This window comes from Arachis duranensis, chromosome 4 (genome assembly GCF_000817695.3).
Source record: "Arachis duranensis cultivar V14167 chromosome 4, aradu.V14167.gnm2.J7QH, whole genome shotgun sequence".
NCBI classification, from domain to species: Eukaryota; Viridiplantae; Streptophyta; class Magnoliopsida; order Fabales; family Fabaceae; genus Arachis; species Arachis duranensis.
Window position 1 is genome coordinate 23,544,861 of NC_029775.3, and position 13,228 is coordinate 23,558,088.

The 13,228-nt window shown below is 32.6% G+C and overlaps 2 protein-coding genes across 2 annotated transcripts in view; one reads left to right on the forward strand and one right to left on the reverse strand.

The window, feature by feature from the left end:
* The first annotated feature begins 370 nt into the window (after positions 1-370).
* On the forward strand, positions 371-6,899 carry LOC107483769 (GTP 3',8-cyclase, mitochondrial-like). The gene is given in 7 exon segments (XM_052260990.1): positions 371-556; positions 3,326-3,887; positions 3,890-3,945; positions 4,159-4,326; positions 4,422-4,613; positions 5,954-6,022; positions 6,301-6,899. Coding segments are annotated over 6 exon segments (978 nt in total). The 5' UTR covers positions 371-556; positions 3,326-3,478; the 3' UTR covers positions 6,385-6,899.
* A 2,258-nt stretch (positions 6,900-9,157) lies between these two features.
* The window catches only part of LOC107483777 (ankyrin repeat-containing protein ITN1), a 7,288-nt gene continuing 3,217 nt past the window's right edge, over positions 9,158-13,228 (reverse strand). Inside the window, exons 4-7 of the mRNA XM_016104395.3 lie at positions 11,689-12,156; positions 11,368-11,517; positions 10,827-11,236; positions 9,158-9,862 (exon numbers count right to left, since the gene is read on the reverse strand). Coding sequence (XP_015959881.1) covers positions 9,248-9,862; positions 10,827-11,236; positions 11,368-11,517; positions 11,689-12,156 — 1,643 coding nt within the window. The 3' untranslated portion in view covers positions 9,158-9,247. The remainder of the gene's footprint in view (positions 9,863-10,826; positions 11,237-11,367; positions 11,518-11,688; positions 12,157-13,228) is intronic.

A 13,228-nucleotide genomic window follows, 5' to 3' on the forward strand; every position in this document is an offset into this window, starting at 1 on the left:
TAGCTCGAATTTCTCTAACTCCTTAGGCATGCTCTATATGGGATTTAAGAGAGGCTTTCTAGACACATAAGAGGACAAGAATTCATCATGATCACTGCTAAAAAATAGAAAAAAATAAAGAAGAAACAACAGCTCATCTTGCTGAATTTTCGATAAAAACACGAGAATTAGTGAACACGAGCAAGGAGGGAGACACTGCCGTCGTCGTTCTTGAGCTCTCCAACTCCTCTTTACTCCAACTCGTCTCAACTTTCACTCTCTCAAACGAAGCTCTCTTCTCCCAAAAAGAAACCCTAGCTTACAGTAGCCTCCACCGCCGCGGTAAGGAGGGAGACAGTGTCGCCATCCGTCGCGCCGTCATCGTTCTTGAGCTCTCCAATCCCTATTCACTCCAATCGCAGCTTCTTCGTCGAGCTTAGCGTTCGCCGTCTGGTTTACCTTTGCTCATCCGCGCTTCTGCTGCCGTCCATCATCGTGCTTGTTGCCTAGTCGCCGTCGTCCATCGTGCTTAACCATTTTCTCTCATACTCTGCCCAGATTGCTCAAATCGAAGAAGGCAATGGCTTCTCTACTCACTGCTAATGCTTGTTCTTCTTCTTGTTTTGGATTGATTCATTAAATAATTAGTTGATTTATTTTGCTGGTTAATCTTTGTTAAAATTGTGCTGATTTAGTTGATTTAGTTCACTAGTCAATCTTGTTAATCTTCATTAAAATTGTGTGTTATCTTCTGTTTTATGTCGTGACTCGATTGTGCTTAGATTGTGACTGACTTAAAATTGTGCTTAGATTGAATGATTAATTGATTAGCTATGGCTGTTTTGATGTGTTGCTGTTTTGTGTTTTGTAATTTTTATATATAGTGATGTGCTGTTGTTTTGTGTTTTGTGACTTAATCGTGCTTAAATTGAATGTTAATTGATTATTGATTAGGATGATTGTTCTGCTAAATTAATTGATTATCGATTAGAATGATTATTAATTGATTAATTGATTATTACAATACCAAAAAAGAAATTGTTCTTACAACTGTGTGGTCAGTAGCATTTTATCTTGGAGATATTGCAGCTAAGTTGGTTTACTCTCCTTCAGTATATATGTTCAGCTGAAAAATTTGTTAGTTCAGAATAGTTATAGAGCTTGAGATCTTTGAATCTGTTGCAAGCGTGCTGGAATTGTGATTTTTATATAGGATAGTTGTTCTGCCATGCTATTGCTGCCTATATAAGTGTGTAGCTACCACTAAAATCAGTAACCCTCATTAAATTACCTCAACTATTAAATATCCTGAATACTAATATGCAGTTACTATTTCAATCTGCATTCTGCATAATACTGTCTAAACATGCTGCTGCTACTTCAATCAGCATTCTGCAATATGCTTTAATCAAATGGCTCAAGATTGAAGATGACGTGGCAATCTTCTTCACGAAGCAACACGTACAGTGAGATTACCACCGCTAGAAGAACTATTTCTCATGATCTCAACTGTGTTTTGATGTTTTTTGAGTTTGATCACCGTCTTTTCCTTCATTGTCTTGTCTTTTTGCTCCTTTACTACTCTTCGATACTCTCTATGTTTTTGCAGTGTAACCTTTGCTCGTTCTTTCTCTCCAGAAAGGCAATTATTTGTTGCAGGATTTGGTACTTGATGTTAGTTTAGAAGAAGCCATTTTGGAGTGAAATCAGTTTTACATCTTATTAGTTTGGTGTTTGTTGGCTGAACCAGATTGGTAGGAAAATCTTCACCAAAAGCTATAATTATAATCTTAGGATGTATATTTATAATTTATTTATTATTTTATTGTAAAACGATTTTTTTGGTTGAACTACGGTTAGACCGATTGAACCACTAAACCAGTGAACCAGTAACAAAAACGGTTCGATGGCCAGTCCGGTTTTCAGAACCTTGATAATAATACTAATCACAAAGTGGAGAGGGATTGTAGAATTTGTCACATAGGTTTGGAGAGTGATAGTTCTGAGTTTGGTGTTCCAATTGAATTAGGTTGTGCTTGTAAAGATGATTTTGTTGCTGCTCACAAAGTATGTGCTAAGACATGGTTTAAGATTAAGGAAAATTTGAGTATAAATCCCATCTTTACTTTATTCTGTTTAACTGCAAAATTTGATTTTTGATAATTTTTTAATGCTGAATTTGATTGATTTTATAGATATTTTAGACATCCTTTTGTTTATGATTCATGGAATTGAGAATTAGATTGTTTGGTACTGTTCTATATGTATAGTTGTTCTATGTCTTGGTGCTGAGTTTGACAAATATTCTCAATTACTTACAGCTATGGTTTCCTTCTTGGATGGGATTTTATTTTTCCAAAAGAAATCATAGAGAATTAGGGTTGTGAATTGTTTAAAAAAAAACTTAAGTTTGTATTTTGATAAGATCATATAGTTTTGATTTATGACATTTCATGTAGTGTTTTAAATTTGGAAGATATTTTAAGATTTATGTTAGACTATAATTATATTTTAGTATGTATATTTATAATTTATTTATTATTTTATTCTAAAACGGTTTTTTCGGTTGAATTACGGTTAGATCAGTTGGACCAATAAACCAATGAACCAGTAATTAGAACGGTTCGATGACCGGTTCAGTTCTCAGAACCTTGGCTTTATCATCTCTCTGGTGACTGGTTTTTATTATTATTGTTATTATTAATTGATGATTGCATCAATAATGAGACACTCCTTATCAAAATTCCCTGGTTGGCGTTTTGGCTTCGGACAATCCAAGTCCTTATTGGTATTGCTCTTTCTCTCGTTTACTATATATGTAACTTACTCTGTCAATTTATTTAGCTTTGGTCATGCAAATGCATTGATCATCAAGGTCTACTTTAATTTTCTAATGGATTAGGAAAATGGATTCTTGGGTTCTTACATACGCTAGCAACATAGTTATCATATCTATGTTGTCCTTGTCAATGACTCGTAAATTTGATAATAAAGTTGCAAGAATCTCTTAAGTTCTATGGTAAAAAACACAGTCAGTCATTTAGTTTGTTCCCTTGTTATGGGCCGAATTTCGATTCTCGAAGCGATGGTAAGATTGTTGCATAAATCTTCTCTATCCAATCCCGCTTGATAGGAATTTTGTGCTGTGAGTTGTAAATATTGATAACCATTTGCATCTTAATAAAAATTGTTATTTTTTGTCCTTGGATTTTGTCTAAGTATTCTAATTAATAATTAGATTCTTCTTATTCCATGTTGTATTAATCCGGAGTGTGGTGGTGATGATATATCTAAGTCTTTGTTTTATGAGATTGTGGTTGGATAATCTGCAAATTTTCTAAAGCAGGTGAATTGTGAGGCGGGGTCTCATTGTGCCAGCAGAAGTACCAATGGTCAAGTCAATTTCAGTGGCAACTTGAATGAATATTCCACAAGAACTTATGAAACATCGTGCGCTACATCGCTTGACAATCAGCCAAAGGATAACTCTGTTTCTGATATGCTAGTAGATTCATTTGGACGGTTGCACACTTACTTGAGAATATCGTTAACAGAACGATGCAATTTACGGTGTCAGTATTGTATGCCAGCAGACGGCGTGGAGCTAACTCCTAACGCTCAGCTTTTGACAAATGCTGAGATTTTGCGACTGGCAAATCTCTTTGTAAGTTCCGGGGTAAATAAAATACGGTTGACTGGTGGGGAACCAACTGTAAGAAAGGATATTGAAGATATATGCATGGGGTTGTCAAAATTGAAGGGACTGGAGACATTGACCATGACTACAAATGGTATCACCCTAGCAAGAAAACTTCCAAGGCTGAAAGGATGTGGCCTTACTTCTGTGAACATTAGTTTGGACACATTGGTACCTGCAAAGTTTGAGTTTATGACAAGACAGAAAGGGCATGAAAAGTAATGAATTCAATTAATGCTGCTGTGGACCTTGGTTATAATCCTGTTAAGGTATTTGCTGGTTCTGGTCTTGTTTCTTCACTTTTTGAACACCTCCCATGTTATTAGCTTCCCTTGCCAAAGTGTGAAATTCTTCACTGATTTATAGTTTTTGTACATATTTCTATGTTGGATTATTCTTGTGTGAGACTTAATAGCCATGTTAAATTTCAAAGGTAACCTGATTGATGCGTTTTAAGGTGTCCTTTATGTTTGTTGCTTCAGGTCAATTGTGTTGTAATGCGTGGATTTAATGATGATGAAATATGTGACTTTGTTGATCTGACAAGAGAAAAGCCTATTAATGTTCGTTTTATAGAATTCATGCCATTTGATGGAAATGTTTGGAATTTCAAGAAGCTTGTACCCTACTCAGAAATGATGGATAGAGTGGTAAGGTACAACTCTGCAGGAGACCTCACTTGGATTTTTTTTTTTGTGTTTTTTTTTTCTAGTTGAGACCCTTCGTCACCATTTTTATTAAACAGATAAAACATGTTCCTTCCATAAAGAGACTTCAGGATCACCCAACAGATACAGCCAAGAATTTCACAATAGATGGACATCAAGGTAGAGTTTCATTTATCACATCAATGACGGAGCATTTTTGTGCTGGTTGCAATAGATTGCGAATACTAGCAGATGGAAACTTCAAAGTGTGTCTATTTGGTCCTTCAGAGGTAAGTCATATAATCTACAGTGGAAATTCATTTTGTTCTGCATGTCACCAATAATTGTTAATTGCAATTTGAAGAGTATCTGTGTGATGCTAGATATATGTGGAATATTTAATGTTTCTAGTGAATCTACAATGTTATCATTGATGAGGATTTTATAGGTTTCTTAAAGTGAAGTGGGTATTGAATGAGATCATTAGGTAATGTGAGGAAAGGGCCTGGATTTAGAGTTGGTATTCAAAATACACAAATGCTTTTGGTGGATAAAATTTGGAGTAATGTTAATGCAAATCTTTTGCCATTATTGTGCTGTGTTCCGTAAGTTGCTTTCTACAAGTGATCAATGGCTTTACAGAACAATGGGAGAAAGAATAGGCAGCAACATATACTATAACATTAATGATTGAGCCTGTGATTTCTACTCTCAGTCCTGAATTCTTGATATGGTTTGTTCTCAATTTTGGGGAAGATTCCTAATAGAGTGGCTAACATAACTTTCAATAATTCATATTAGAAAGTAAGAGGTCTATACTACCTTGCAGAAAATGGATTTATTCACTAAAATTTGAAGTTTGTTCGTAATCTGGGAAAGTTAGATGAGAGCTTGTTTAATCCTTTCCTTGTGCTTCATGAAGATGAATTAATTCTCATTTTGAGTCTCTACTTGTACACTATTGGACCACTGGTTGTCCTCGCTATCTTCAACTCTAGAATGCATAATTATTAGATTAAGCAATGCTTGTTGCTTTTCCTATTAAATTCTAGTTATTCATGTGGTATAACATATAATGTGTGCTTTTGAACGATGTTTAGAATTATGCATGATGTTAGGTAGCATATTTTGTTAAGTGGTGTGAGTTTTTTGGTCACCATTGATGAGTAGAGTATATTCATTGTTTGACTTGTTTGGTGGAAGGTCCGTTACGCAATTCGATGGCCTTATTTTACCTTAGATATGAAAAATTATGTTTCACATTTTTCAGATTGAATGCCCATTTTCTTCTTTTCCTTTCTAATAATTTCTTAGATGCATAATCATATGAACCATCTACTCCTAAGTTCATCAAGGACTATACCTTAGACTCAGCTTACGGATATTCTTCTAAACTGTGCCATGAAAGCAAAGTGCATCTCACGAAAATATTGGATCATGTGAACTTGACAAGGCACACTGTGACTGTTGATTTTATCTGTTCAGGCCAAACCTATTTATGCAGTGATATGGACACTGGACAGTAGAAATCGGCCATTAAATATATATTGGATTGGATATTTAATGTGTTGTGTGTAACTTTAAGCAAGAGATTTTTGTGATATTTTAATACCGCCTTGTCCTCTTGTAGGTTAGCTTAAGGGATCCCTTGCGACATGGTGCAGAGGATGATGAGCTTAGGGAGATAATAGCAGCAGTGGTATGCACTTTTTGATTATTGCTTGGATTCAAACTTTCATCATGATAATTTAGAAATTTAATTTATCTATCAGGATTTACTCTCATCCAATATGGTGGAATTACATTTGCTTTTAGTTTCAATGTAGTTTGTTGAATTCGGCATCATAAAATCTGTTATTGCTTTTTTATATTGTTGTGTAGCAACATAGTCAGTTATATACTCCTTGTTTAAGCTATGTCATATGGAAGGTTCTTCTACTATAATGTTCGAGTATTCTGGCCTTCTCTTTGGTGTAGGTGAAGAGGAAGAAAGCTTCGCATGCTGGAATGTTTGACCTTGCAAAGACAGTAAATAGGCCTATGATACATATTGGCGGATGAAGTCTTGTCATCTTCTCTTCCCCACTTCCTTAACTCCATAAAGTTAGGGTTTGCTTGGTGATAATGTTATCTTTTTTTAGGAATTTGCAAAAGAAAAAGTATATCATGAAAATGAACACAATATTCACTCTTGTTTTTACAAAATTATGAAAACAGAGAACACTGAATGAAAGCACAAACCAAATATGCCCTTATGTGTTCATTCTCTTAGGTGTGTTTGTGAGATGGGGTTTTAAAGGGAAAGTGGTGAAAGTAAGAGTTTGAAGAGTAATTATAAGTCAATTTGTCTATTCAAATCTTTCTTTGCCTTCCTCTCCTTGTAAAGCTTCAACCGCATTATTAGAGCTGTAGTTAATCGAAGTACCTCATTGTGTCTAAGTTTAGGTGTCGTGTGTCTTTCAAAATTTGCCCCAGCCAGAAGAAGGTCCTGATCGTTCTCCTTATGGAGTGATACAGTTTTGTCTATTTACTTTAGCATATATATGGTCAAATGTTTTTCGGCCTACATTTTCAGATCTTGTGTTGATTATCAAGATAAATTATGTGTTGTTTATAAAATTGAGGTTATTTATTTGTTGTTTGTATAAGCCAGATTTGAGGGTCAATAATCGACACATTATTCTATGCAGCTAGGTGGGTTGTAACAAACCAAATCTACAGTGGCTTAGATAATGCACACTGCAGTATAACAGTTGAGGCACTGAGTTTGTGACTGGAAAATGAACTGCCTTTGTATTTGGGGAACTTTTTGGGATAAAATTATTCTAAATCGGGATGCACAATTCTAAAACGGCTCCAAATCCAAACTAACACCAACAGCCACCTTATGACTCAAATAGCTTTTACTACTAAACTAACAAATAACTGTCTAATGAATCAAACATATTGCACATCTAAATGTGTGTGCATGTGTTCTGTCTCTAATTAAAGTTGGTCTTGACTCAATCTGGTTCCTTTGCTAAGAATATAGACCAGAGAGAATAACCATTTCAGCCTAAAATCTACCAAATCCAGTTAATCAAAAAAGTCAAATACCTCAATATATTTTCATGGGAATGAAATCCTAATAATATATTCACCAAACAAAGTAAAATTATCAAAATAAAGTTGTGTTTCATTATTATGCTATCTTCCAAAGTAATTATTAATATATATCCATGATGGCTTCATCAGATGATTATTCCACCGTTTCAATTCACACAAAAGCACGGTTCTATTTAGAACATCGGAATCCAGGTGTTGTTTTTTGGACAAGAAAGATTGTGTTAATGGTGGTGATGTTCCCTGACTAACAAAGGAATTGGAATTGGAGGGGGTAGTGGGCCTTTTGTTTTTCACAAATATTCTGCAGCCTACTAATTTTAGTGATGATGATAACGGTGGTGGCTAGTGGTGATGGTAGAGGAGTGAATGGTGATGGCAAATTAGCAATGCAGCGGTGGATGAGAGGGGTGAGCATGGGTCGCGGGTATTCCTATCCAAACCCGAATCGAACTAAAGCAATGATTCTCTCTAGTAATTGGTTCGGGTAATGGTTCTGGAGTGCGAAACCCGAACCAACCCGTAGATCAGACTATATATTAATTAAATAAAACAATAATAATTTAAAATATATATGCCTTTTAATATGTTTGGATTTCAAGGTCTTTAGTATTTAATATGTTTAAATTTTAATGTGTTTAGTTTTTAATGTATTTAGTATTTAACATGTTTAGATTATTTCTATTAATGTTACATATTTATTGTACTTACAGAATTTGTAAGATAAAAATTTTGTTTTTTTATTTTTTTTAATGAATTTCTGTTTTATCGGATACCTAATTACTCGAACCGAACCAACCTGTTTTTAATCAGTTTGATTTGGTTCGGATACACACATAAAAAAACATAAATCCGAACCAACCCAAACCAATTACAATTCAATTGGTTCGGTTCTAATTTTTTCTTAAACCTAAACCAACCCGACCCGTATTCACCTTTAGACGAGGGTTTGGATTATGAATTAGGGTTGAAAGGTGGTTGGATTGGAGGTAAAATTAAAAAAAAAAATTGACTAACTTTTGACGGTAAAAAATTTAACAACTAAGAGAAAATTAAAATTTATTTTAAACGTTAAGGACATAATTAAATTAAATCAAATTAAATATTAAAAATAATTTTAAAAAATTTATATACTTTTATTTTTTTTTGACAGTGCAGTTAGTTTGTTATGTCAAAGAAGAGTAGAGAAGAATTAACCAAACCAAAGCGTAGTCTGAGAAGCGAAAAATTTTGAATTTTACTTTAAACATAACCCTACGCAACTAAAGTACTAAGAGTCGTTTGCCTAGGTTTATAAGTGATTTTTTTTTTTATTTTTAACTTATGAAAATGTGTAGTATTAATGTCTGGTACAATTTTTAAAATAAAATTGTAATTTTCTAAAAAGCTATTTTAGTGTTTAAGGAAAAGTTAAAAAAAAATGACTTCTCTCGTAATAAAAAGTTTTTTTTTTCACTTTTCTCTTAAAATAAGTATTTTTAGAACTAAAAAACCAAATACAAAATAACTTATTTATAAGTTACTTTTAATGTAAGTATTTATTGTTTAAATTATTTTTTCAAAAGTAACTTAATTAAGTTGTTTATTTAAATTGGCCTAATACAAATTTCTTATATCTATAGTCTATACCACTGTTCCACTTGTAACACACTAACACACTATTCTACTAATTGAATTGGGGGCACTAAACATGTTATACTTACTATACCATCACACTATTCTACTAATTGAATTGGGGGCACTAAACATGTTATACTTACTATACCATCATTCAATTTACATTGGGTCAAAAAAAATGTAAATTTACCATGCCTTCTAATTTTCAGCAAAGCAATCGTTTTCTTGGCCGAAACAATGTCAAACAAAAATAAGATGAATGGATAATATCTGTCGATAGTGGAAGCAGAATCAATGTGAAAAACGGTATTGGCAGAAAAGCAAGAACGGAAATGAAAATTGGAACCCAATTTGAACCGTGGTAATATGTGATGAAAAAAGAAACACCAAACGCTATCATCATGCTTGTGATGGAAACGAATTGAGCAATCAACCCAAATAGAAGCTTGAAAGGCAATGATCTGAAGTAGTTATCCTCTGCATAACTTGAGTCGAGAATGGACAAGAACATTAGTATTGAAGCTGAAGATGATATAAGAGCGATTGCGTCGGAGATGGCGAATGTAAGGAACAATGGTTGCGTTAAATAGGTTGGGGTTCCCGTGGTGCTGTTGCGGCCACCGGGGAGGTTGAAGGTTGCAGCGAAGACTCCCGTGGCAATGAGTGTTGAAACAAGCATGCAGTTTTTGGCTGTGTTCTTGGTCCATGATGCTGCCTCTGTTAATAAGTCTTTGTGCTCCTCAGTGAATAATGCATGGGGTGTTTTGCCATCGCAATTTTTCAACTCTTTGTATGATGGTAACATTATTTTCTCCACTTCCTAGAACATCAAAAATCAAACCAAAATGTTTGATAACTAAAAAAAATTAACCAAAAGCAACCATAACTTATTTTATTTAGTATTCTTTAATTGTTACAACAATTAATGAATACTAAATAAAGCCAATTTTAACTGTCTTTTTTATCTCTCCAACATTACCAAAAATCAAAATATAATATACTTGATATTAATGCATGTACTACTTTCACTCCATGAATTAATGTTGCATAATTAAGTGGTGATGCTGATCAGAAATCACCAATTGTTCTGTTTAATGGTTACTAAAGCAGTATTGGAAAATTTAAGGAACTTATTGCATCAAATAAAGTTTAACCTAATCTACTAACTTTAACATCGTTAAATTAAGAGAAATTATTTTAAGGATTTTGTCATCCACTTCCCATACTAAATCTTATATTTAATTTAAATTTTCTATTCAAATATTCCATTTATATATCTTTAAAATGTGCTCCTAAAACATTTATTGACACAACACTTTCCACCTCATTTAGTTTGAGTTTTTATTTTGACAAGTAAAAATTCAAATTTTTTAAAAAATATTAGATTGGATATTTTAATTTATAACAAATTTTTATTAGTAGAGAAATCTTTAAGACAAATTAGACCTTCTTAAGTTTTTATTTCTTAAGATGAATTAATTTGTTTTGTATAAATATTTTTTTATTAAATTGTCTTTATTTGTTGGAGATTTATTTATTCAACACATATTAAAAATTTTGCCGAAAACGATAAGGAATCAAACTGAAAAGAATAATTCCAGAAACTTTCAAAATGTTATTAGAAATAAATTTATTCAAAATTCTTTGAAAATCAATTCTAACTTTTATTCGTTCATTTTTTATTACATGCTACAACCAAAATCAAGTTAATCTAGACTACAATGCCTTCAAACTTAAAATTTCCCCAAAAATTGAAAGAAAAAAAATCTGAATATATTGCATACCTGGAACCATAGTAGTTCATGTGTCATTTGAAGAGCCGGTCCAGAAATTCGTTTGAGCTGAGCTGAAGGTGCTAATTTTGCAGCATGATGCAACATATTGTTCTTTTCATGGTCTTCAAAAGTAACAATCAAATCTTTGGTGGCACCTATTTCATGTATAAGATTGAATATACTCGAATTGCGATGCAGAACAGCAATGTGGATTATGCTTCGATTTTCAGCATCCACTTCCCACATCAAATCAGGATCTGCTCTCATAAGCTCCGCAACAAACTTAAAATTTCCTAGTTTTGTGGCATCGAATGTTATTTGTGTTGGAAGACTTATCAATTCCCATACCTTTGTCTCTGTGTGATTCATGACAAGTATGTTCCAAAGTTTCCTAACAAGTTTGATCAATGGAGTCACACCTATATCAAACATACTTATTATTAGTATTAGAAATATAACTATTTATATTGCCTCTTCTCATCAGCATAAATTTTTGAAAGAAATGAAAGAAATGTTTTTTGAGGCAGCTATAGTTTTTCATTTTACTTACTTGATCCCATGACCAGGTTTCTAAGATTCCATGGACTTTGATGGGTAAAATCAGCAGGCTTTCGAGCCAAGATATGCAAACCCGTCTCATTCTCATCATTCTGAGCTGATGCTAGCCCTTCATTTTCTTCCAACATTTGTAAAGCCAAATCTGCACATTTATTGTCCAAAATTTAGATTGCTGTTTAATAAACAATGTACATATTGAAATATGTTTTAACAACCATACTAGGTGTATACAAATTAGTTACTCGTATATGGTAATTCGTATAAAATATATACTGAAATATAAAAACACATTGAGTTATGGTAATGTACTCACCATACAAACCATTCTGGAGAAGAAGGAAGAAGATAAACCTCTTGTCTTCTTCATCTAATATGTCACTAGTCATGGGAAACAGATGCCTTGTCATACCATTTTTCCCCTGTAATGCAGCCAAGTAAAGAGGAGTCATCCCTACACCACCCCTTTTCTTTGGTAGTTCACCATTTTTCTTGATCATCATATCAGCGATCTTCATGTTCCCGGATGCGGCCGCGGAGCAAAAGGCGTTGTTCTTGTTCTTATCTTTCAGTTCGAGATCATGTGGATCAAGTTTTTTTAGAAGCTCTTGGACAAAGTGAACATGGTTTGATCCTGCTGCAACTTGAAGTAGTGTTTTCCCACTCCTCTTTACTATGGCTGCTCTTAGCAGTCTATCATCTTGCTCTATCATGTGCTTAGCTGCATTCCAATCTCCTTTTAATGCTACCTTTAAAAGGGGTACGCATTTTTCGAAGTATATCCCTGAAGAATTTCAATCTCTAAATTTTATGAGTGACGTAATTTGATTATTGATTATCGATGCATGCCTAACTCGGGTCAAAACAAATTCAACAATAGAGTATGAATCAGTTTACACTTTAAATATAAGAGAATACTCACATAATGACATTTTTATACGAAGATAACATTGTGAATTTTTAGATGATTAATTAAATATATTTAGTCAAAAATATCAACTTATCTAATTATCCACAATATGATTTTTATGTGAAGATGTCATCACGAGAGTATCCACCTTAAATATATACGGGATATAATATTTATAGTATTTATAAATAAACTATACTAAGTGTACACTAAAATCAATTGCTAAAATTAACTATTAGAGTAGAATACACATTTAAAATGAGTTAAACTATACATATTTATACTATATAAATAGCTTTTTTTTATCGATACACTTTTTTTCCTTTTCTTAAGCATATTATCGCACTTTTAACAATTATTTGGTTAGAGTCCTTTTTAAATATAAAATCGTTATTTGGTTATGATGCCAAAATCCATTTTTTTATCAATTATTTTAGATAACTTAATATTTTTTAACTCTAAAAATTTACTAAATAACTCAATTATGGTGAAATAATACTAGAGAACTAATATTATAACGGTTAATTTCAGCTAACACTATAGTTAATTGTCAAACAAAATCAATATAAAATCTATTAAAAATGAATTTATTTAAATTTGAATTTTGGATTTTTTTAATTTAATTTTAGATACTTTTTTACGTTAAATATTGACTATAATGTTAGTTGTGCAATATTAATTTTCAATTTTTTTTTCATTATGTTATTTCTTATAATTTCAATTACCTTTTTTAAATGTTGTAAGTTAAAGTTTCATAAATCAGAGTGTAGATAGTTAGCAGCATAAAACTGGCTAATCTTCTATTATTAGTTAATCACATGGAACTTAGAGACAATAAAAAATCAATTCAAATAGTCTAAATTATTCTGTTTAGTATTTATTAAACATTAAAATAGATAAATTTTGACCTTTGGATTAATTTTTTATTATCTCCCTAATATTATTT